The sequence below is a fragment of the Passer montanus genome, unplaced genomic scaffold (genome assembly GCF_014805655.1).
Source record: "Passer montanus isolate IOZ18808 unplaced genomic scaffold, ASM1480565v1 scaffold23, whole genome shotgun sequence".
Classification (NCBI taxonomy): Eukaryota; Metazoa; Chordata; class Aves; order Passeriformes; family Passeridae; genus Passer; species Passer montanus.
This window is the reverse complement of record NW_024366926.1, coordinates 2767861-2792134: the sequence shown is the minus strand read 5'-3', so window position 1 is coordinate 2792134 and position 24274 is coordinate 2767861. Positions and strand designations below refer to the sequence as shown.

General features: G+C 42.6%; 1 protein-coding gene across 14 annotated transcripts in view; it reads right to left on the bottom strand.

The window, feature by feature from the left end:
- The window catches only part of ADGRL3 (adhesion G protein-coupled receptor L3), a 490192-nt gene that overhangs the window by 131859 nt on the left and 334059 nt on the right, over positions 1–24274 (bottom strand). For 13 of the 14 annotated variants that reach the window (XM_039710508.1, XM_039710495.1, XM_039710502.1 and 10 more), the window contains one exon: positions 11192–11272. The exons of the other annotated variant lie outside the window; for it this stretch is intronic. In XM_039710508.1, coding sequence (XP_039566442.1) covers positions 11192–11272 — 81 coding nt within the window. The remainder of the gene's footprint in view (positions 1–11191; positions 11273–24274) is intronic. 14 annotated transcript variants of the gene reach the window in all.

Below are 24274 nucleotides of genomic sequence, written 5' to 3'. Positions count from 1 at the left end.
GGTAGGAAAGGCTGCTGTGCTCATCATAGCAGGGTCAGAGGCTGAAGCTGATGTTCAAAAGCACTAACAGAATTGGGATGCTGGCAAGCCTCCAGTGGGTTTCCCTGCCTTACTTGAGGATCATTGCTTGCTGTAGCTCTGGCAAACAGGAGTGATCTCAGCTGGGTGGACCTGTGTGCTCAGCACCCCTGGATTTAGGAGATGAGATTAGCAGGGGATAAGCCTCACCCACCTGATCCAGGTGCAAACCCAGCTCTGTTGTACCGAATGTTTGCAAATGTGAGGCAACTATTATCTATTTTCAGGTGCCATGACCATGATAACCCTGAGAATGGTCCTGAGGATACTGTCCTGGCTGAATCAGGTGCAAGGCACAGCAGAATTGAGGCGAGCTCCTACCCACTCCTCTGTGGTTGCTTCATGCCTTGGCAGCAGTATTAATGAGAAAACAGTTTTGAAAGGGGAGACTCAGTTCAGAACGTTCCTTTAGGAGAAATGCCAAAATCCTTCCTTGTTTATTTTACTTGTTGTGTAAACATTTTCATAATGCTTATCAATACAGTCTGTAGAGTGTATTTGCTAAAATAACCAGCATGGACATCGGTATCTTGCCCAGGACTCTGGCCTTTTCTCTAACTCCATGCACTGGAGCTAATCCATCATTTACCATTTTACTTGGTGTATGGTGTTGGCCACACTGCAGGCTCTTAGTGAATCAAGCTAAATGAATGAGAAAGTAGCAAAATCACATAATAGACACCAGCACTGGAAATGGTCAGGAAATAGGAATTAAGGAGAATTCTCTGTTTACATGATCCAAACACATTAAGGCGTGAGGAAGCTGTGAAATTCTTCACTGTACGTGTTTGGTAAAAGCATTCAGCTTGCTTCTGCCAGATTCCCTCTTAGCAGTACTGGTTCCAGATTCCAACTGCTGAGCAATTTTAAAGTTCAGTGAACAAATTGTTTCAATTGTTTGGTTTTCTCCCATTTTCTGTGTGAATTATTCTCAAATTCAAGCTTAGTTTTTGCTTCTAAATGTGAGCAACAATCTGAGGAGGCTCTAATCAAAATGGTGCATTAACTTCTCCCCTCACACCAACTTCTTCAATGTACATAACCCAGCCTGCATAGTTATGGTCACAAAATATTAACATAATGTACCTCTTCCTTAGCAACAGCTATAATGTCAGGGGAATGTAGCCCATAATAATACAGCTTGATCTAGAAGCACAATAAAATATAAATAAGCTTGTTCCACTTCAGTGGCACACAGGATTCCACTGTGAAGGGCCTTCATGAATTTAGAAACCTCATCTTCTTTTTACTCTCCAACACAGATTATTTAGAAGAAGATTTATGGGCACACATTCCCTTTTATTCCTGAAAATGAAATGTAATTGTTTACTCAGTAACAGTGTTATTTTGCTGCATGTCTGCTAGTAAATTTGTAGGCATAATACAGTCACACACACACTCATCTGTGGAAAGCAGTGCTCATAATAAGATAAACACGAAACCAGGACTTTGAGAAAATCTAAAGGGGAGACTGCCATGAGAACATCCACAGTTGTGGTCATTTTATAAAGAAGAAAGCCCAAGCAATTTTCTGAAAAAAAAGCCTAACAAAACAAACAGCTGCAGTGAATTACCACTAATTAGAATGATTAATCTCTAAGCCTTTCCCTGTACCTATCTGCAAAAACCCCAGTATCCCTGGCTGGGTAAGAGCAAAGTCTTCTTCCTGCCCCAAGTCCAGCTGTTTTTCTCCATCCCTGAAAGCATCTTGGCCAACAGCCCCACGGCTGCTGCACCCTCATGCATGCTGGCCCTCTAGCCCTTATAATTACAGCTAATCAACCTCAGTGTCTGCTCTTACAAGCAGTAAGATCTTTCAGATACTGCTTCTTGTGAGCTTTCATGGAGAACAAACTACATCAAGCCAATTTGAAGGCAGCAACAAACCATTTGGAACTAGAGGATAGCAGTCCTTCTCTTCTGAGCAAACACTGTGGTTTTCAAGCCAAATTTACTTGGCTGAAAATCATAAAATATGAGGACTCTTATGAGGGAGCCAAGTTACAATCTTAGCATGGTGTTCCATAATCAGTAAATCAGTATTTAGTAAGCATTTATTAAGGCTGGGATTTCCAAAAGCACTTTTTAAAAGTGAGGTATACAAATCACAGGTATAACTTTCCCTCTGAATGGATTATATCACCTCCCTAGGATTCCCTGCAACAAACTAGGATTCCCTCAACAATCTACTTTGAGGAAATCCAGGGGCCAAAAAAGGCTTGAAATCCAGATATTTTATAAAACATCAGATCACTGTCTCTGGTGGAAATCTCTCATTTCCAATAATACCTTATTCGGCCAAAGATGATACAAGAGCCAAGTGCCGTAAAAAAAAAACAAAAAAAAAACCCACAACAACAACAAAAACCTGCTTACCTACAGAAAATTCCACTGCACAGCTGAAGAGCCATCAAATAAACACAAAACTCTTTGACTCAATGCTGTCAAGAGTAGTATGTCTGAGCCTAACATGATTTGCTTGTATGGGAAATCATTTGCCTGCCTTTCTACAGCAGTTCATCTGCTGATGAACTTCTACAAGAACATGATAAACTGTATTTCTGCATTTTACTGCAAGACAGACAAACTACACCACTGGATAGCCTAGGTCTTTAGAAGTTGTTGCTCCTAACTTGTCATTAACTTGTCATTTTTTACATTTTTAACATTTCTTCTGTAAAGGTGATTTGTTTTCTGTGAATGTATCATCCACATAGTATAAAATAACAGCAACAGAAATCAGACTCATAGAATAGTTTGGGCTGGAAGGGACCATAAGGACCATTGGGTTCCAACCCTTCTGCCATGGGCAGGGACACCTTCCACTAGACCAGGCTGCTCAGAGCCCCATCCAACCTGGCCTTGAGCAGTTCCAGGGATGGTGCATTCAGAGCTTCTCTGAGCAGCCTGTGCCAGTGCCTCACCACACCCGCAAGAAAGAATTTGTTTCTCATCTCTCTTTCAGTTTAAAGCCATTATCCCTTGTCCTACTGCAACAAGCTATGATAAAATGTTTGTTCCCATCTTTCTTGTAGGCCCTCTGAAGGTGCTGGAAGGTCTCCTGGGGGCCTTCCCTTCTCCATGCTGAACAAACAACGCCTGCTTTCATAGGAGAGCTGCTTCAGACCCCTGATCATTATACACTATAATACATTATAACAGTATCACATATTAGAACAACAATAATAAAAAGGTATAGAAGGCAATTTTGCCAACCTGGTCCTTTGAATTTGTACCTATTTGTGAATATACACAAGCCCTCCACTGAACAACTGGGATACTAGGTCCCACTCCAACACACCCATACGTTTCCAGAAGAATCCTCTAGAAAAACAGGGTTTTCATATCCTCCACCCTTCCAGGTGATGATGACACACTTCAGTTACGTCATGGAGCCCTTCTCTAGATAAGCCCTACATGACACAGACCAAGAGACGATACAAAACACAGCAAAGGATGCCAGCAGCACGGCTGCAGTGGCAAATCCTGGCTTTCCAGGGGCTAAGCTCCTTGTGGCAGAGGGCTCCCACAGGAAGTGCTACCTCATACTGTGCGCCTTTTCAACATCTCTGGATGTGTAAAATGAAGGCCAGTTATGCCTCTCAATCAAAGACCAAACTGCAGACCAATCCTAGTCTCTTTCACACAGGCATGTGGTTTAGGAAATCAGTGAACCTGAAATTTGATCTCTCGTATGATTTATTTGCCATCTTCTCCCATTACACAAATATAAATATAACAGGCATTTTTCTGCAGACCTGAAATGATTCAGAATTAATACCAGATGACAAAATGGACCATGTACCAGGAGGGGAAAAGTTACAGTAAAAGTTCCTTCCCATTAATGGGACCATTCATTCATATGCCCACTATTCCACAGGGGAGCTGGATATAAATTATGTATTTGACATCTAGTTATAGACGATTATATCTGACATAATGAAGTTATAATGGAAGGAGTTTGCACATTGTTTGGTTATTAAGTGCCCATTTCTTGTCCCTGCACCAGGTGCAATGGTGATAGGCCATACAAATCATCCAGAAGAAATGCCAAAATGGGCTCCCTTACTGATAAAGCACCACACATGTTTATTAATTTAACAGCTTGTCTTATGTCTCCCCCATCTGCTCATTTAAAACAGTTATTTGCCCTATAAATATTTCAGGAAGAGAAGTGTAGCCAAAAATTAGTCTGCCAGAAAAGGAAAAAAAAAAGTTTGAGAAAGGGTCTGATGCTGTATGCAGCACTACACTCGTCTTTTCACATTGAACTGGTTCAACAGCTTTTTTTCAAGCTGGTAATAGGACATTCACTTTAGATTAGTGATGCTTGAGGGTGCACCACCATAGCTGACTCTACTTTCCAGCTGTTGCCACTGTCAGGTGGGTTAAAACCTCCACCACTGATGGCAAGTGGCAAAACCCAGTGCAGCGGAAAACGAAAGCCACTGCCAAAAGAATCTCCTGGGTGCATGTCCACGTCCATTGTCATAAATGACAATATAGTACTGGCTTTTGCATTTATGTATTAGCTTTTGCATATCATTATTAATCACAAAGATTTTGGTATGGTACAATTTATATTTCCTTTTAACTGCTTTTTGGTACAGTATAATCTGTCAGTTTATGTATGCACCATATAGTGTACATGAATAGTATTTTGATAAATATATCTTAGGTGGTAGCATAATATTAAAATAGAGACTATGTGATGTTAAAATGCTTTTATTCATGTAACTAACTGAGACAATAGTGTAAGATCATTAGGTGGTTCCTCACATTTGTGGACTATCTTATGATAAGATACCAGTGACAAAAACCAGAACACCACGAGAAGAATTTACTGACTCTTCAGGGAGTGTAAAAACAAGAGGATGGAGCCACGAGAAGAAATAAAATACATTGATTTCATCTGAAGGATGGCATGCAGACAAGTCAAAGGTTAAAACCAAGCAAAATAATTAATGGAACCCCTAAACTCACAGGAATATCTGATTATATATATGATTATATATATCTGATTATACTTATGAATATGCATGTACCCCCTGTAAGGTAACAGTGTCTAGAGAACATTGTTTTAAGCTAACGGTGTGTTTTTTTGCCCATGACCAAAAACACCCCAATGCTGGTATTTGTCCCTTTTTATCCCCTATTAAACTTAAAAAAAAAATCTCAAAGAGTGAGCACTGTTTCTCACATCCATTTTGAGCTTATCAGGTCATACAGTGGCTTCAAACGGCCTACAAGGAGTAACATCTCAAGGCATCCTTAAATCACAGTTCAGGCTGATCTCCATAGCAAAACTCCTTTACAAGGCCTTAACTAGCTGGTAAAAAGAAGCTTCTTAAAAAGTGCCCTTTTAAATTTTTTTTTTTTCAAGTGACTAAGAATAATGGAAAAGGTGTTCACTATCACTCAAGACTGTTCTTTCCCCATTCCCCAAAATCCTTAAATAGTGTCAATACTTTGAACAGTTTCCACCAGCACACAGGAGTTCACACTCCTCTTTGAGAGACTTTGTTAGCTCCAGCTTTCTGCTAGAGCAAATGCTGTTATCTTATCTTATAAATAAACAGCAATGCCCCAAGGTGCTCCTGTGCAGTGAAAACACACATTCCAGAGAAATCAGAGCAACAGTTCAGCACCACAGTGAAAACCCAAACGGGTGAGTGGTGTGCAATTAACTCTGACTGTGGAGAGCTGCAGGATGCAAGGTGGGACCTCACTGATGGCAACACGCAAACAGGAGAAGTACAGGCTGGCTGCAAGATTTCCAGGAGTTCTGGTTGTGATACTTGTTAGCCCCACACATGATACCTAATGACAAATTAATAAATATAGAGCCTGGCTCACGTCAAAGCAGCTGTCTGCCTTAGGAATATCAGTGTAATCCAGAAAGGTGGACATCACAGTACAGACCTGAGCCACAATGGGAGACTTTCTGAGAGCTCTACATAAAACTGAGAAAAGAACTGTATCAGAGCTTATCCATCCTGTCATCACTTTCAGGACCCAAAAAAGATCCATATCTGGCAGTAGATTCCTGTATCCTCCTGCATCCACATCTACCACCCTGCACAAAACCCACCACATTGCAATGCTGATCTGTTTGAAGATGGATATCCAGCCTTGAATGAAGCTGCCTATCACAAGGAGAAAAAAAAAAAAAACAAACCCAAAAACCAGAATTCAAACGAGAAGCAAACAAACAGCAAAGGAACACCACAAACAAATCTCTGCAGACAGACTCAAAACCAGACTTTGAAACAAGGCAGCTGCAAATTCACAGTACACATGAGGCTTGTAGTAATTGCAAAACCTTTCCACTGATGGTGCAGGTGTGGTGACAGTCACCTCCCTTCCACCTGAGGGGTGCAACACCAGTTACCTGCATGCCTCTTACACACTGCTTTCCTAAAAGCCACATGGGATAACAGGGTGGTGCACTCACACCCCATAATGGAATGAGGGGGATGCTCTAGTGGGCTCAGGGCAGTCACAAAGGGGAAGCCCTGAGAGATGTTATCCTTGAAATAAAGCTGAGCAAAACCAAAGTACATGACCAAGAAAGAGCAGGACACAATACGGCACCACAGAATTGCACAGGGAAAAAGTAATGAGGGTCCTGAGCACAGGAGACCCCAAACAGCATTCCCTGCATGATCTTTTCTTGGCTTAAACACATCACATTAGCCTCTCCCCTGGACTCTTCCACCTGAATGATGTGAGGAAAATAATATTGCCTTAAGAAGCTGGAAACATAGCTAACTCAGAAGGAGCAGGATGAGTAAAGCAGAGGGACACTGCAAAAGGACTCCTGAGCTGAGAGAATGCCTTCCCCAGGGGAACTCCATCAGAAAATGAAAAAGCCTGGAAACAGAAGGTGCCTGGCCAGCAGTGGCTCACAGCAGGGCGTCCTGGACAGCACTCCTCTGAGCGCTGGACCAGGGGAGGGAGAGGCAGGCAAGCTGGTGTCTCGGGGCCTGGTGAGCACGGGATCCGTGACCCCGCGTGTCAGCTCGAATTAAGGCAAGGAGCGCCACTGGGCCCCGCTGCCCCGCGCCCCCCTTCCTCTGGACCTGGCAAGGAGGACTGGGGCTGTGCAATAAGCCCAGCTGTCAGATCCTCCTACATCATCTGCAAAGCCATCGACCCTCTCGGGACCTTTGGGAGGGAAGAAAAAACAATAAATAAGACCCAGAATGCATACTTACAAAAAGCCTACTCTATTTTTGGTTATAGGAGTTCATTGTGCTTCTGCTGGTCAGGAAAGGTTCTCCCTCAGAGACTGCAAATGCAAAGCGGGGAAATAATGGCAGAATGGATCTGGGTTTTGAAGAAAGAAAGCACAAAGGGACATCTTCCACTAAGATGGAAAAGAAAGGTGCAAACCCAGCAAAACCTCTGGCTTCCTGACGTGCTGTCTAAGGACTAGGGCCAGATTCTGTGTTTATGGAATATGAAGCTGATAACTGAGGTTTACAGGAAAACCTCCCACAGTGCCTTAACATGGTGCCATAACAACCTCCCTGGCTAGAGAAATCTGCACAGAAGGGTAAGAACTTCCTGTGCCTCCTTTATTTGCTATTTATTTCCAGAACTGGGGACCAGTCCAGAGTTTTGCTTATCAGTTAGTGTTTAGGAAATGTTCTGACTTCAAGCATATCAATCTTCAAGATAACTACTACTCTCTGGACTTCAGCTTAGAAGGAAAGCTTTATAAAACATCAGCTCAACAGGGCAGGTCAGCTTCTCAGGCTGCCTACCTTTAAATGCCAGACATGCATTTCAAGTTCAATATGATTCTACATATAGGTTAAAATCTGATTCCACACAGCTTTATAAATTATTTTAGTGCACATATTTGGTGTTTTTAATTCACTGCTTTACTGTGTTTTAGTGCCTGGCAGAATTTGAGTATAAACTTTTAACTTAATTTATTGCCATATATGATAATTCTATAAAATCCCTTTCTAAGCCAGGGTATCAGTGTGACTCTCATCTATGAAACTCCTTGCTATTGTCAGTAACCATTTTTAAACACAGGTGTAATCTTCAGTCTGTAATATCACAACCTAAAGTCTCAGCTATGCCTGGAATTATTCTGTAAGAGAAGTTGTAAACACTTGCATAAAAATAATGTAGTCACATCCAAATTGTTGGATTGAAAGGAGGTGTAAAAATGGTAGTTAACAATGCTTCATACACAGAACTAATTTTACAACAGCCTCAAATTAAAAAGCGGGTGGGGACTAAGAGGTGTCTTGATGAAAAATGCTGATTCAAAGCTTCATTTCTATTCAGTGATGTACAGTGTCATTACTGGGTGGCTGCACAGAGCAGTGGCTCAGAGTAATTACCCTGTAATGCACAGTGACACTAATGTACTAGTAAACTACTGCAGTTTATACTCTATTCACCACCAGCGTCAGGACTCTGAAAGGCAGGTAAAAATCCCCTGCATGCATAAACAATGTGTGTAAATGTCACCAGTGATAAAATTTTTAAAAAGGAGAAGGAAGAGGCAGTTACAAATAAATTTGTCAGCTGAGAATTGCAACTGCATAAACCCACAGGAGTACTAAAGCTGTATCTTTTTTTGATAATACAGGAAGGAAAGATGCTTCTCTTAAAGCATCCTACCCAGGTTCTATTTCCATTTATTACAATTAAAACTGTAGGGTGGCTGCTTCTTTTTGCCACTCTGAGTGCAAAGTTGGCCTGAACCTGGTGCTCAGCTTAGTGCAAGGGTATGCACAGAGGCAAAATGAAGAGTGTCAAAGGAGTAGCCAGAAGCATTAATGGTTTATGCTAACTGTCATAATGCTGCTCAGATTTTAGAGATATAGCTACAGGAAATGTGGAGGAATTCAAGCTTAAGGACAGGTGTTTTTGACTCCTTTGTTTAAAACAGCTCTTCTGGATGAAGCCTGGAACGTGACCCAAGCATGTCCTAAGGTGTCAGAAAAAGCAGACAAACAAAAGGAATTATAAGCCTAATATACTTAGGGGGGAAAAAAAAAATCACAATACTCTAATGGATTTTGGATGCTGAAACTAGATATGAGGCAGCAGAGCTACACATCCCACATCCCAGGGCCAGAGGAAAGCCTTGCTGCTCCCGCAGGAGCCAGTGCCAATTACTATGTTTTTAACAGCCCCTAGTCACCAGCTAATGGATTGATGCCTCCAGAGCTGGCTTTCTCTCTGGCCCTCTCCTGTCAAGTTACACAAGAGTATTCAAGTCCTTTTACCAGAACACAGCAGCAGTAATACCAGTCCTTCCACCATGAGCAGTGCCTTCTTTAAGATCTCTCAACCAGGGCAGTGGAGGCCCTGTGAAAGCTGTCAGTGCAGCAGTTTATGTTGGATAAACTCTATTTTACCCTCTCTGAAAGCACTGCAACTGTTCTGCCTGACCCACGTTGCCCTGCTCCTGGTGGCACTGCCATTTATCTTGTGGAGGTAGCTCTGCCCTCATGAACAGCAGATCACTGAAGAGTTTTGTTAGTCTTTAGCTCTTGCAGCTTGGAGAAAGCAAGACACTGATTCTCTGTCCTGCTGCTGCTCCAGCATCCTTCAATTTCCTATAGCCTGTTCAGATGCCAAGGCAAGGATTTACATTGTCCTATTCTAAGTAAGCTCTGATTCATCGCCTCAATGACAGACTAGAGCAAGAAGGTCCTGCAAGTCATAACTGTCTCTGCCTCACTAGAGTACTCTGCCGTAAAAGCAAGGCAGTAAATTTTACCACAGAACTGGAGGTTTTCAAATGACTTAGAAGAAGTTGACGATCTCAAATGCACATGTTAAATCCCAGGGTATTTCACTTAAAGCTGCATGGAGGTTGTGGACTGCCAGAAGATTGTGCACGACCAGCCTGACTCATGGCAAGACCAGATTTGGAGAGAGAACTGTGAATCTGGCATCCTCACACCACCCAGCACATGGCTCCACCTCCCATTTTTCAATTAAGACCAGTTAGAGAAACGTGCACACACAAACACACATCAACAGCCTTCAAGTGCTGTGGCAGAATGATGACAATCACCACACAGGTCAATTTGGTACTCTTTCTGCCACTGTAGCACCCTTTCAAGAGTGGGAAAAAGGGAAAAAACCCAAACCTAAGGTATAGAATATCTCCAAGCTATTGCACTTTGGCTGTCCTCTTCCTCCCCTTCTTTTTTTCCACAACATTCCCTGGGTTTAATGTTAATATTCAGTTGCAGAGTTGACCCAGAAATCCCTTCATAATCCTGTATGATTTTTGCTTTGCTATCATCTGTTCCAAGAAGAACAAGCTATTTACTTCAATATCATACCTGAATATTGGCCAACCTAACCAAAAGGAGCAAAGGGAGGTGTAAGAAGTCTGCACCACCACATATGCTTGCTTTGGGGACAACCTCATTTCCCCAGGCCTCAGGGGCAAACACTGGGGGCTCAGCATTAGGGAATAATGCTCCAAATGGGGCAGAGAAATCAAGGGCTCGCATTCATATTGCTTTATGTGCACCAGTCAAGCCAGGTACCTGTCTTAGAAGGCTATTCTGGACTTACTCTGTACATATTGGCTACTAGCATCACTCCCAGGGGCAATCAGCCCAACTAAAATTTAATTCATCCTCTGTAATGAACATCTCACCAAGTCTAGGAAAAAAAAACCCTCAAGCAACAGCAATGAGGACTGAATATGGGCTTGAACCACTGTAAAACCCATCTGTACCCTTTACTCACCTGAAAGGCAGCTGAAATCTGCCCTTTTGCACTCTGCCAGCAACTCCCTGCACCTTTGCACCACCATCAGGAAGGAAAGGTGCAAGACAGAGGGCAGGACCTAAGGTGTACCTGTCCCTGCAGGAGTAAACTGTGGGGAGAGCAAACCACCCTGTGAAGTGATGGGATGTTCAAAGCTATGTAATGGGACACATGGGACACGGTCATCCTACATACATCTCTCCTGCAGGAATTAATTTGCTCCCCAGAGTGTCCTTGGATGGAGGGTGACAGCTTGGCCACGGAGGCTCAGTGAAGAAGTGAGTGAAATCCACCCATGCCTGTGGCTGGTTTGGAATGCAAGTGAATGGAGACTGTCCCACTGACTCACCCTTGGATGATGGTCTCTCCAGATCCGAATCCAGGTGGATCGGTGGGGCAATGTAGGAAACTTGCCCGTGGTGAGCCTGCCCTGTGGACAAATAAGTGGTTTAGTTCTGCTGTTTCCTACACAGATCTATCAGGGCTACAGTCAAATACACAGCATTTGGATTAAAAACAGCTTCACAAGTATTTTGTTCTGTGTTTTTCACAATGAACTTCCATTTGTGGAGGCACCCGGTGACAAGCTGAAACCACTTCCATCTCTCACTTCTTCCTTGCAGACACAGGTACGCTGGTGAACTTTAGTTCCACCTGCTTTACCACTACTACATACACTTTACACCACGTTCTCTTGATATGTGTTCTCTCTCTCTCTCTGTCTGTATATATATATATATATGCCATGGAAGAGAACCCAATTTCACACAAGCCCATTCAATCTGTTAATCTCACTTCAGGAGAGAAACAAGTGTTCCTATGTCACAGGCATTTCTGAAGGAAGCATGGTATGAGGCACAATCCCACCTGTTTGTCCCACCTGCAGGAGACACAAATATAATTTTTCAGAGCTCAGCATTGCTTTCAAATGAGTGGAAGATTTTTTTGGTTCCTAACACCATCATGCAGTTTCTCAGCTGCTAAAAACTCAATCCTTCTCCAGCAATTTGGAGGTAACTATATGGAGAAACTTCTATTTATAACAAAAACATTTTTTTTATAATTCATCTATTTACTGTACCAATTTACAGGGTTGTTAATCTCTTCTTCTAAACATGGAAAGTTAATGATACATAGATTATGATAACAGTTAGAGTAACCTTCCCATTTCAAGTAATATTCGTTCTGCAATAAAAGCAGTTGATTCCTCTTAAGAGACACATTCCAAATAATTAATACAGCTCCCTGTTGACACTTGCTGTTGTTGCTCCAAGCAATTTCCAAGCTAGCGTCACAGGCAGAGGAGCAGCAGTACAGTCTTCAGGCTTCTTTGTAATGACATCCAGGAATACCACAAGCACAGTATGCTGGTGCACATAATATGTTGAAAACATCTCTTCAGGGAGATAAAATATTAATGAGAAAGGGGAGAGAAAGAAAAAAAAAAGAAGTGTGTCTGAATGTGCAAGTTATATTTACTGCTTTACACTGAGGATGACTCAGATAATTTGCATTATTAGCCATTACAACAACTGGACGTAATTCAGGTTTAAAACCTACCGACACATCATAAATTCTGTATTTGCTTTTAAGTGCTTTAACATGGGAGATTTGCTTCAGGCGAACCCATAGCAAACAACAAGTCACTCTGCTTTCCTCTTCTCGTTTACATGTTAAAAACCCATTTGATGTCATTAGTGAGCAAAAGTCATCATTTAATAGCTGCTCGGTTCTGCAGCAGAAACAAGCAGACGGTCTTCTCTCACCCCGAGCTGCTCAGTGTGCAGGATGATCAGTGCCCTTATAACCACAGAACAGTCTCCTCATTTGCTGCATCAAAGATACCACTGAAATGTAAAACAGCTGAGCTTGGCAGGAAACTCTGGAAATCACCTAGCCCAGCTCAAGGGCAGCAAGAGCCCACAGCAAGTGTCCAATCTGATTTCCAATATCTCTAAGGATGGAGACTCCACAATCTCTCTGGGCAATCTGTACCAGTGCCTTGCCACCCTCATAGGAAAAGAAAAAAACCAGAAAAGCTTTTCCACTATCTGCCTGTAAGAAGAGCCTGGCTCCATCTTCTTTATTCCCTGTCATCATGTACTTATACACATCAGTAAGATCCCTTGGATGACCTGGTCCAGGCTGGATACTCACAGCTTTTCAGCCCATCCCCACAAAGAGGTGCTTCAATCCCTTTATCATCATTATGGCCCTTTGCTGGACTTGCTCTGGGCACACTGCTGACACATGGTTTTTGGGGGTGGTTTTTTTTTTTTGGTTGGTTGTTTTTTTTGGTTTTTTTTTTTTTTGTTGGTAGTTTTTGTTGGTTTTTTTTAACCACCTGATCTTCCTGGGGGAAAACAAAAAAAAAAAAAAAAAACAAAAAAAAACAAAAAAAAAAACAACAAACAAACAAAAAACACCAACAACAAAAAAGAATGATTCTGGAGGCTTAAAGGGCTAGGCTGGAGAAAATAAGACACACCCACATTATATGAAAGACTAAAAAAACATCTGTGAGTTTGTTTAGACACTCATTACAATTGAGTAATAACTATAGAAGCTTATTATTGCTTTATTAAGGCTTTTACTTTATATGGAGGAAGCAGTAGCGTCAAATGCTCTCTAGTGATAAATGAAACAAGTTGCAGAAAGCTTTTATCTATCTGCTGATGCAAAACAGTACTTCCAAAAAAAAATCAGACTTCTGTTACTACTACTACTACTATGTACTACTAAAAAAATTCCCAGACTTCTGTTAAGACTGCACACTTCGCACAATGCTAATAAATCAAACTTTGGGTTATAATATTCCTTCTCCAAAAAAAGCAATGCAAACAATTGCTGTGATTCTTTTTCTGGCCATGAATGCCAGCTCACTTGTTCTTCAGACTCATCAGAGTGTTCAAACTGGAGAAACAAAGGGTCTCCACTGTTACCTTATGAATACCTTTAATCAACATAATCAACATTTTTGGTTTTACCATTACTGCCAGTGGTGACCTTTGAGACAGTTGAGGGAAGGGAGGCAAGGGGAGGCATCTGAAGCAAGACCTGGCAGTGGGGCTGGTACACAAGCACATGGTCTTCTTGGCTTTAATGACATTAAAAGTGCTGCCTCTCACTCAGTTACAAAACAAAATTTTACCCAATGGACCAGTGAAAGGTTTTGAGACTGATATCACTGGTACAGCTCAGGTTGATCTCAAAGGCTGACAGAACGAGCTTTCCCAAGTGAGGCTGACTGACTCCCAGTCCTTGTGCAGTGAGTTTTGCAGTTTCAGATGCTGACTGCAAGCCTCAGCCCTAGGAATGAGGGACTCCCTCTCTTCAGTTCCAGCTGCTGTAGAAAAGCACAGATGTGAGAGCCTTAAAAAATAAATAAATAAAAGGCAGAAACACTCCAACACTCCATACCTATCCCTCCAGTCTTTCAGCTGTTTTCTCTGCACATTGAGTCTGAGCTGACAGTGGTGCAGGAAAAAGAAAGATGACTTCTGACAAAATACCAAAGGTCAAGCTGTCTCTGTTGCTGATGAGAAGTTGAGCATGCCTCGTATCAGAACAGCTTGCATGGCCTTCTCCCAGTCCCACCCTGCCTATAACCATCTGCTCTTTCTGCAGCCGGCTCCCAGGTAAACAGCAATCAAATGTAATCATCAAAGTATTGTTTGATGAAGTTGCCAATTTTGCACCGACCAGCTCAGTTTGTGTTCTATTTCCTTCATCCCTCTTGCCTGGAGAGGCCTGTGCCCATGGCTCCCTGTGAGGGCTAATGCTGGAAGACAGCTGTGGATCATCCCTGACCCGCTTTTCTTGCACCACAACACAGGGATGCAGGTCTGGCCAACACTGCCTAAATACCAACACCATCTCAGGTGAGACAGGGCAAACCGCAGGTGTAGCACAGGGAGCCACAAACCAGCAGTCTTCATAGCAGACAGGCCACCTGCATGTGCTATGACAATGAGAAAAAAACCCCCATGTTTGGTAGAAACAATTTTGGGAGCAACAGTACGGATATGACCTTGAAAGTATATCTGGTGACATGCCTTCCTCAGGTAGAGGAAATGAGAAAGATGTTTGTGAATTAGAAAAAGTGCTTGACTGGCCATTATTTTCGGGTCTGACACATGAGAGATACAACAGATTTTAAAAAGCCAATAACTTAGAAGAACAAAGATAATGTTTTGTGAAGACTGAAGGAAACATAATAGCTTGGCCTAAAGGGTTTTTTTTTTTACTGTTTTTTAAAAAAGGGGATCTGAATGCTCATAGACAGAAAATAAACATCCACACATCTTCAAAATTCTGCCCTTAAGTGATTTAGTCATCTACAGATGAAATGATATAAAACCACAGAAAAAAAATCTGCAAATGCATGGGCTAACCAAGAAAAGCAACAAAGAAGTCTCATGCGTGTATCTATTAAAACCACTTGCTCCTGAACCGTTTTGGAAGCATACCCACTGTTTGTAGCACCTGAGAGGGGAGGCCTTCCTCCTGATCCTGGGCCGAATTTCCAGTGCTGGTGACATTTAATTTTTCTAGAGTGCAGTGCCTGTTGTCATGTGTGCACATGGGAAACTGCACATTTTCTACCTGAGATTTTCCAGTGCACTATCAAAGAGAAAGCCTGAATAGAAAACATAAGACTGAATGATTCAAACCCCCAGAAGCAAAGGGAAAAAACCACCAACATTTACCAGGCTAAAAGGCTTTTTAAAACATTTGGTGACTTGTCTCCTAAAGCCCTGGTGATGCCATGAAGACAACCACAGTCACCTGAAGGAATGGCTCTCCCTTTTCCCTGCTGCTCCTTTGCTCAGTGCCCTTGGTGGGTATGGGCAGTTGCACACCTGCATTGCAGTTCTGCCCCACACCTGGCAAATCCAGCAGCAGCAGTGAGAACCCACCAAGAGATATATTTTTTTTTAAACAAACATCCTTCAGACTCTTTGTTCTCAAGGGAAGAAAGTCCCTTTTCTTTGCTGTCCTTATCCAGAGGCAATCACTGCAACACATTTTTTTGCTGTCATGTCAGATTACTCAGATTTCCACCCATTTTCCAGCCTACTTTAGCATTCTTTTGTCTTCCACAGGTTCACCACTTCCCAAGATCCTTTTTAGACAACCTAGTCAGCATTTCATGCAGAGGATTTAATTTAATTTCGTGCTGGTATCTCTGATAACCCGTGTTCCCAGGTACTGCCTCTCCTACACCCCCTCTTGTCTGCACCACTGAATGCAGGCACCTCCATGGATTTAATCCCTCATCTCTTACTCCATTTGCTTGGATCATTAATTAGATAATACCCATGAAACCACACATCCATTCCTGAGCCTTTGATTTCAGTTCTCCACATATTTTTACTTTTTAAAAAAATAACAATAGGATGGACACATGCAGGTATGCAAAATACATATTCTGAGGAAAATGCTTTGAAAACATAATGACAATTTTACTAATATCTCTACAGATAAAATATTCTTTAAATGCTTGTGGCTTTTTTTTTTCCCCGTGTAACTGAAAATAATAATTTTTAAAAGCAGTCTAGTTTGTCTGTGATGATCTGATCTATAAAACACAACATTACTTTTTGGGAACATTTATGTAATTCCGTAAATGTTAACATGATTTTTTTAAAAATCCAATTTATTATCTAGCAAAAGACTACATACACTTTGTTGGGAGTGCAGCTTCTAGGATCATCACTCTTATCCTCTTTCACTTTCAAAACTAGTTAATTTTTTTCTTGTCCTTTTTTCTCCCCTCTTTTTGAATCCCATAATATGTAGGCATATATAAAAACATATGAAAAGAGAAATTAAAAAGCTGGTGGGCCTGTTAACAAACTCTTTTGACGTGCCATTAAACAAATTTAATTCAGACCTATTACTCTGCATATATTCAGACTTCTCCTGGCAGCCTTTTTGTCTGCCTTTCATTTACAAAACACCATTCCCTCACTGCTCACCCTTTTCCATTTTGCATTAAAAGCCTTCTTTTTAAATAAAGCTTTTATAAAGCCATTCTCTTCCTCAGACATGTCAGAGTTATCACAGATTCTGTCCACTGCTTCATTTATTCATGGCCTTTTATGGAGTCTCTCTCTTTCATCTGTACATCTCTCTTTCATCTCTCAATGCCCTTTTAACTCCTTAGGGTAGCAGCAACTCACGTTCTCCCTCTTCTTCCCTCGCTCCCACGGTCATTTCCCTGTGCTTCCCTCTAAGCCATTGGATGCTTCTGAGTACAAGAAAACCCTCTTTTCCAGGAGGAACTCTCTGACTACATTATCTCTGCTCCCTGGCCACTTTTCCTCTTGTATTTCATACCAGGAGCTATTGCAAGCTTAAAGGCACTGCAGCAGGTGTGGCTTCCACGAGGGATGGCTGGCTCCTGTCACGTCTGCCTGCTGAAAACAGAGGGCACCAGCACCAGCAGCCTCACTGGGCTATGGCCGAGTTTCCCAGTACCAAAGCAAACCCCACGCTCAGTCAAGGCAGCTGGCAAATGCAAAGAAGACCTTGGGTGTGAGGAAGAAAGTTCAAAGAGGAATGTGGGGAAAGGGATAAACTGGGGAGATGTCTGGCTAAGTCCCTGTCACACATGCATCTCATGCTTTAGAGTAAATGCAAATCCAAAAGCAGCATCTGGCAGCACGTCTGCATCAGCAGAGGTTGGCATGGACTTTTCTGAGGTAGCACTATTCCTGTTTTTAATTTGTCACAACAAAGAGCTCTAATCATAAGAGGAAGGACATCAAAGTGATCCTTTTTGATGACCAATCTGTCTCTCATGTGACAGCCATTACTTGAGAGCATCAAGGCTAGGTTTGAGCTACAAGAAAAAATAAGGACAAAAATAATGCCAAAGGAATGGGCTAAACCTGGGTATTATAGCACATAAAACAACTGGAAGCTTTTCACTAGCAGCAGATGTGTATATTCCAAGGAGTATTTAGGACTCAGAAACTCACGTTCCAGCAGAAGTCAGAGGTAAATGAGCTTCTTAAAGTCACACCAAGATTCCTCGTTTTGCTGCACGATCATAATTTGTGTTTTTAGATAAACCTCATCCTTCTGTTAAGGACTTCAAAACATTTGATTTAGCAGTACCTTGGCTCCAGTGATGCTCTGCATCCTGCACTGCATACCCCAAAATCTACGCTGTGGTACAGGAGCCTGGTATAAAGGCTGGGAAGGAAGAAGATCTAAAAAACCTGGGAAATATTTCACACATGCCATGATAATTAAACTGTGTTAAAGATCTCCTGTCTTCCCTGTCCCCCCACCATATGGCAGCACATGCAGGAAGGCTGCATCCAGTCCTGGCTTTCCCCAGTGCCCAAAGCAGGGACCTGACCTCCAGGGCTGCACATTTTTTGAGCTTGTCTCCCTACAGGCTTGCCCAGCAGGCTAAAGAAACATGACACGTTGAATTTTTCCTCCCCTCCCAGATGTGCTCACTGTGCTATGAAATACGATTTATCAGCCACCTGTACTGAAAAACATGGGAGAGGAGGAGAGGGTTTTGGTGCAGAGGAAACAGAGGGATTTGGAGCAATGCAGTCCTCAGAGCCCTGGAGCAGATGACAAATATTGGTCACAAACCACCCAGAGCAGGTTTAGCAATGGCAAATACAGCAAAACCCAACGAGATTTTTTTAGCCACCTCTTAGATATTGAATCTGATATGAAGAGGTCTGTACCAGCTCCTGCTGTCCTTAATCTGTTCTTGCCCCAAAAGTCAAACAGGACATTTCCAACCTCCCACCCTCCTTAGTGGGCCAAGCCCAGCCTGTTCTGCCTCAAGTGTGCCTGAAACAACTTGGGATGGAGAGGTTTAGGGGAAACCCATCCAAAGCCATTCAGTCTATCTCCTGCAGAGGCAAAATCATTCCTTATACTGCTTTGAAAGGTATCTCCTTGGGGCTGTGCACCTCACACTACCAGATGCTGAACAGCAAATCTCATACTCAGAAGATTTTGCTTTAGTTTTTCCTTTCTTTGGGAGGAAGGAATATTGCTGACTATTTGGTTTTTACCCCATCTCTTTTAGCTGGGTGCAACTCTTAATAAAGGCTGCAGCCTCGTGTTAGAGTGAACCATTTCACAGCACTCCCCTGTGACATGGCCAGGCATTTCCATCTCCTCTCTTGGAGCAGATCTGGCAATTAAGGCAAGCACAGAGTGAGGTAGAGCTGATCTGATGGGAAATGCCCCACTGAAAACAATAATTACAAGTTTTCCACTGGCTCAATGAGCAGAACCAATTCAGGCTGCTGTGGCAGCAGTGCCAGATCTGAAGCAAAGGAAAGGGCAATAATAAAAGAGCCAGGGGTGGGATGGGGACAGCTATCAGTTTAACCATAACATAAAGCCACACCTGGGAACAGTAGTGGCATTGTATCTGGACGACCCCTCCACTCCCACACCAGAGTCTCTCCTTACCCCAGAGAGACTCCCACCAACTGCAACCTTCCTTCACTGCCTTTCAGACAGCTTTAAATTCACCTGCCAGCATAATTTAAAGAGCAACCCCAGGTCAAGGGGTTTAATGAAAGCCAAATGCGTTACAGCACACAGTTCCTCACAGGCTGAGCTTGGGACACAGCCCTGTCACCCTCTTACTTATGCCACTCTTGCTCATGCAGAAAGGGGAGCAGTGGGGGAGAAGAAGAAATCAGGCAGCAGCTCTTGCCATGCTGAGCTTAAATTTCAGTGGCAAAGCATCCAGGGGGTTTGTCAGAGAAATCAGCTGAGATGCTGGATTATGAGGTAGGAGACATGTCCAGAGCAGGCAGGTAGATCTGTGAGTCACCAGCCTGGAGACAGTAATTGAAGTGTCTCGTGGTTTCAGATACTGTGTGATGTGGTCCAAGAATTTGTCACTCTCCCCTGCCTCCATTTGTGATAGCCTACAGCAGATGTCCCCTCCAATTTTGTCTTTATTTTCCAACCTTTATATCTCTCCATTTCCACGCTGCACCTTCCCAGTACTGCCTGTGCTTCTGCTGTGAGCCCACATTTCACCACAGCCTGATTCCCTGCCTCTCAGCCTGCATCCTCCTGTCCAGCTTCATCAGCTCCATCTTCCATTGCTATGTGGGCAATACACCATGCAAACCTTAACTCTTACCTCCCATGGGTTTCTGTGACTATTTCTGACTGCGACTGCAGCCCAGAAAGGGCTGTCAGACAATAAAGCATAAAAGCATCTTCTTCATTACAGGTATTTTTAATCAAGTGCTCTCATTAAGGAAGTGCAAAGTTGACTAATCTGCTTTCCCTGTGGGTCAGTGCACCCTAACTGCATTAATCACTTCTTCTGATCTGCATCAGGAGCCCTGAGACAGGCAGTGCTGCCTGCCTGGCTCTGCATTCCTGCCTGCTGCCAAGCCTCAGCAGTGGTGCAGCAGGACACTGCAAGAGGGGACAGATTCCATCTCAAAGGGAGTGATCAAGCAGCAAACGAGATTAACACGACATGATTTGATGAAAAAATGAAACAAGAGTATTATGCTCCGTGACCTAAAAGAACAGGAATGTAAGCCATCTTGTCTTTCCTTTTTTTTTTCTTTTCTTCTTTCTTATCTTTCAAGATAATATAAGGTATTTCTCAGCATGAAGGACATGACTGCCTGTAGAGAGATTTTGACAACTCCCCTCTGAGTGCTAAAATGCTGTCAGCTGAAAAACTGAGCTGTTTGGGCAAATTGATCCAGCTCTGACAGACTTCCTCTCTGTTTTCATGTTTTCTCTCTCAATCAAAAGCCTCCTAAAGAATCCATGTTTTTAGTTCAATGTCAGGGAAAGGGGGGAGAAGAGGGGAGATCGTCTGCTTTTGCTGCACTGCTCATCATTAACCTAACTGGATGGAGAAGCCTGTGAGAGGAAGAGGAAGGTCTCAAAAGTCTCTTGCACCTTCCCACTGCACACAGACACAGGGTCTGAACACAACAGTTTCCCTAATTCACATATATAGTAACTGCATATGGACTTTCTGAGTGCCACTGGGGACAGAGTCAATACAGTTTGGGTGCAGACATGAGCAGCACAGGAAGCTGAGCTTGTAGGCCTGAGTTTATTTCCAATGCCAATAACAGGCAAACTGCTGGATCAGCCATCCAAACAAAACAAAGCCTTACTGGATTTTTATTTTTTTTTTTAATAATCATTAGGAATCATTTTCCCCTTCTCCAGCCTAAAGAAAATGAAATCAAAGCATTTTTAAACCTTGTCCCTAGCTGTGAATATATCTGTAACCTTTCTGCATCAGTGACAATTCTGAATGCAATTTTTGATGGCCAAATCCTGGGAGCACTCTTACCACTTTATAGCAAAGATTAAGCATGCTCCTGTCACAGTCAGTAAAAGAGCATCTCTTTCTATCGCCTCGGTTGGGAACTCCAGAAATCCCCAGTCCCCCAAAGTGAAGCAATGCCAAGCAGCTCCAAGTTCTTAGCAAAGACAATTTGGTGCTTTGTTGTTTTTGCACTCTTTTCACCTTTGCATATAACACAGTTTTATGACTGTTGTACTTATAGGGTCTTTCTCCAGTTTTTTGAGCTAAGTATCAAAACATTGTGATGTTCATTTTTCCTCTTTACCCATCAGAGGAAACCAAATTTTATATATTTTTAAAAGACTTGTGAAGCAGAATTACTGCTTTATAGATTCAGAGAGATTTGAGGTCTGTAGCTTATGAATTTTACTTCTGGTAAAGTCAACTATGGACTTTATAAACTTCATTGTGTCCCTTTTCATTGCTTCACAAAGTCAGGAATGACACACAAGATTTTATTGTCTTTCCCCTTCATGCTGCCATTGTACCCTTATTTATTTCCTTATGTCCAGGGAATAAGAAGTTTGCAATGGGTAGAGAAACAGCATTAGCTCACAGACTTCTGAGTAACTATGTTCATACAGCCAACATCTACAGACCAGATGTTTCATACAAGGTCAGATATAATTTTTTAGCATCAGATATTCTGCATTTGGGACCTGCATTCCTTAAGGCCCTTCAAGCATGTCTCGGGATTATTCTTATCCTAGTTCCCATGATGTTACTGTAGGCCTTGGGATGACAGTTTTGATTATAAGTTTGCACACTGCCTAGAACAATAAGCTCCTGATTGGTACTCCTTGAACAATACAAATTAATTCTCGCCTGAGCCTCCCTCGCCCTGTATGAATCATGCTGGATGTCTGCCTTCTGCAAGGGCAGCAGACAGGTCTGCTGGGGCACTGCTCTGTCTGCCAGCACTGGGGCAAGGGTCCCGAGGCACTGCCAAATTTCCTGATCCCAAGGATCTAGCTACATATGTGCAGGGGAAGAGGCTGTTACACCACATCATTTCTGATGTGCCTATCAGACCCCCCAAAAGACTACAGGAAACATACAGCATGACTGAAAATGAGACCACAGAGTCTAAAAAGTACACAGAAAAGGTTGTGTGTTTCAGCCCAGCTGAAAACTCTTTCAGCTTGTTCTGCTTCAGGCTCCTGTTCTTTGCAGTAAAATATTCTAGTATAAACTTAATAGACAGCTTTAGTTTAGAGTCTTTTCCTTTAGAACAGGCAGCATTCAAATTGTCCTTAGTCATACATTCCATCACGTCTGAAACACAATCACCCAATATCTCAATGCTAGAGAAATATTTTCTTCCCTTTAGGCTACAATCCTTTAGTTGATTTAATGAATGTACAGATTTACATATTCATATATACCAGCCCTGACCACCACTTCAAGCTAAACTTCCTCTAGCAGGCTAACCCTCAACTCTGCATTTTGGTTCCTTAAATAATCTCTTGACGAAAGAATTAACAAATCCAAGCTTCAATTATGTGGACAACCTGTCCTCTTATCAGGGACATGAAGCTCTTTCTTCACCCTCTTGCAATCTAAGCAAGAAAGGAAGAACACCTGTATTTCTGATTGGGTATCTGACCTATGTGGGATTCTAACTTTTATAGAATTAGCTTCACACTGAGCCCCAGTAATGACCACCTCATTGTTTAGGAGCCCAGGATGCATACATGCTTTTTTTACCTGGATCAGAGGAAGGACAGAGCAGTGCTGTTTAATCCTTCTTTTGTAGCGTTACATCTAACAGCACTCAGTGGCACCAGGGACACTCAGAGGGAGGTATGATTTCTGGTTTGGCACCTTGTGAGATTGAATGCAGTCCCAGTAATGTCAGCCATTCCAGCTCTGATTGACATGAATAGTTTCAGGTAACATTGGTCAAATGGCTCGGTGACTGCTACAGCAAGAACTGAGTGTACACAAACGTCTGATAAAAGAATATTTTGCTTTCAGTAATTGCATTACAAACTAACCCACTTGCTGCAGAGGGATTCTTATGCAGCATAATCTGCTTAAAGAAAAGAAATAGAAGAAATGAAGACAGAAAACTTCCAGCACGGAAGTACTTGTGACCCCACCATGGCAGTGACACCTTCAGAACAGTATCAATTCAACTTTCTAAATCTAGCTGTAAGTCCTCAAACAAGCCAGCTGAATACTGGGCAAGTCTCAGCCAAAGGTTCACCACACTTCCACAGCCCCTGTGGATGGAGGGGAATGCCACTGATGAAGGTGGCTGTGCTGCTCCCTATGCCAGTCTGTCCTTTCAAAGCGTGTTAAAGCTCCTTGGCAGAGGTGACTTCTTTGTGCAGGAGTTCAAGCTTTCATTGTGCTTTCCCTCCAGGGATGCCCTAATTAGAGATGGGGTTTCCTTCTCAAGTTACTGAATTTGAGGAATCACGCTGTTGTTATTTCCAGGCAAATTAAACAGGAGCAAAGATGGACAGAGGGGAGGAATAGAAAGGAGAAAAATGTCCTGGAGTGGGGGGACAAGAAAGGGACCCATACCCTGATGCATCCCCAAAAAGGACACCTTCACAGCAGGCTGGAGTCCTCGGCATCCAATCCTGTACCCCTGTGGTCAGGAAGCAAGTCCTCTGAAAGCTTTTCCTTTGCAAGACGCCAGACAAAAATCTCCAATTAGTTTCATAAAGATGAGAAGCCAGATTGAAAGCTGCCTGTTATTTGACACAAAGGTGGCTTTCTGCTCAGGATAAGCAGAGGTTTACAAAACACAGAAAGATTTTCATTGAGGTGCGGGAACAAAAGAAGAAAGAAAAAGTGGAGGGCAACAAAGTATCTGTGCAGTGGATTGAGGGCAAATACCTACACTATCTGCTTCACAAGATGGATGAGCAGGGCTGCAGGTTATCCCCAGGTACCCAGTGAAGCTGATTACAAAGGTTACAAATGACTGGAACAAGCTTAGAGCACCCAGGACAGCTAAGAAAAAAACTCCTGTGAAAAAGCCTCATTTTTCAGATGTTTGAAATGACATTTCTCAAAAGTCAGTGCTGGGAAGACATTTCACGTTCAATCTCAGGCATGCGCCAG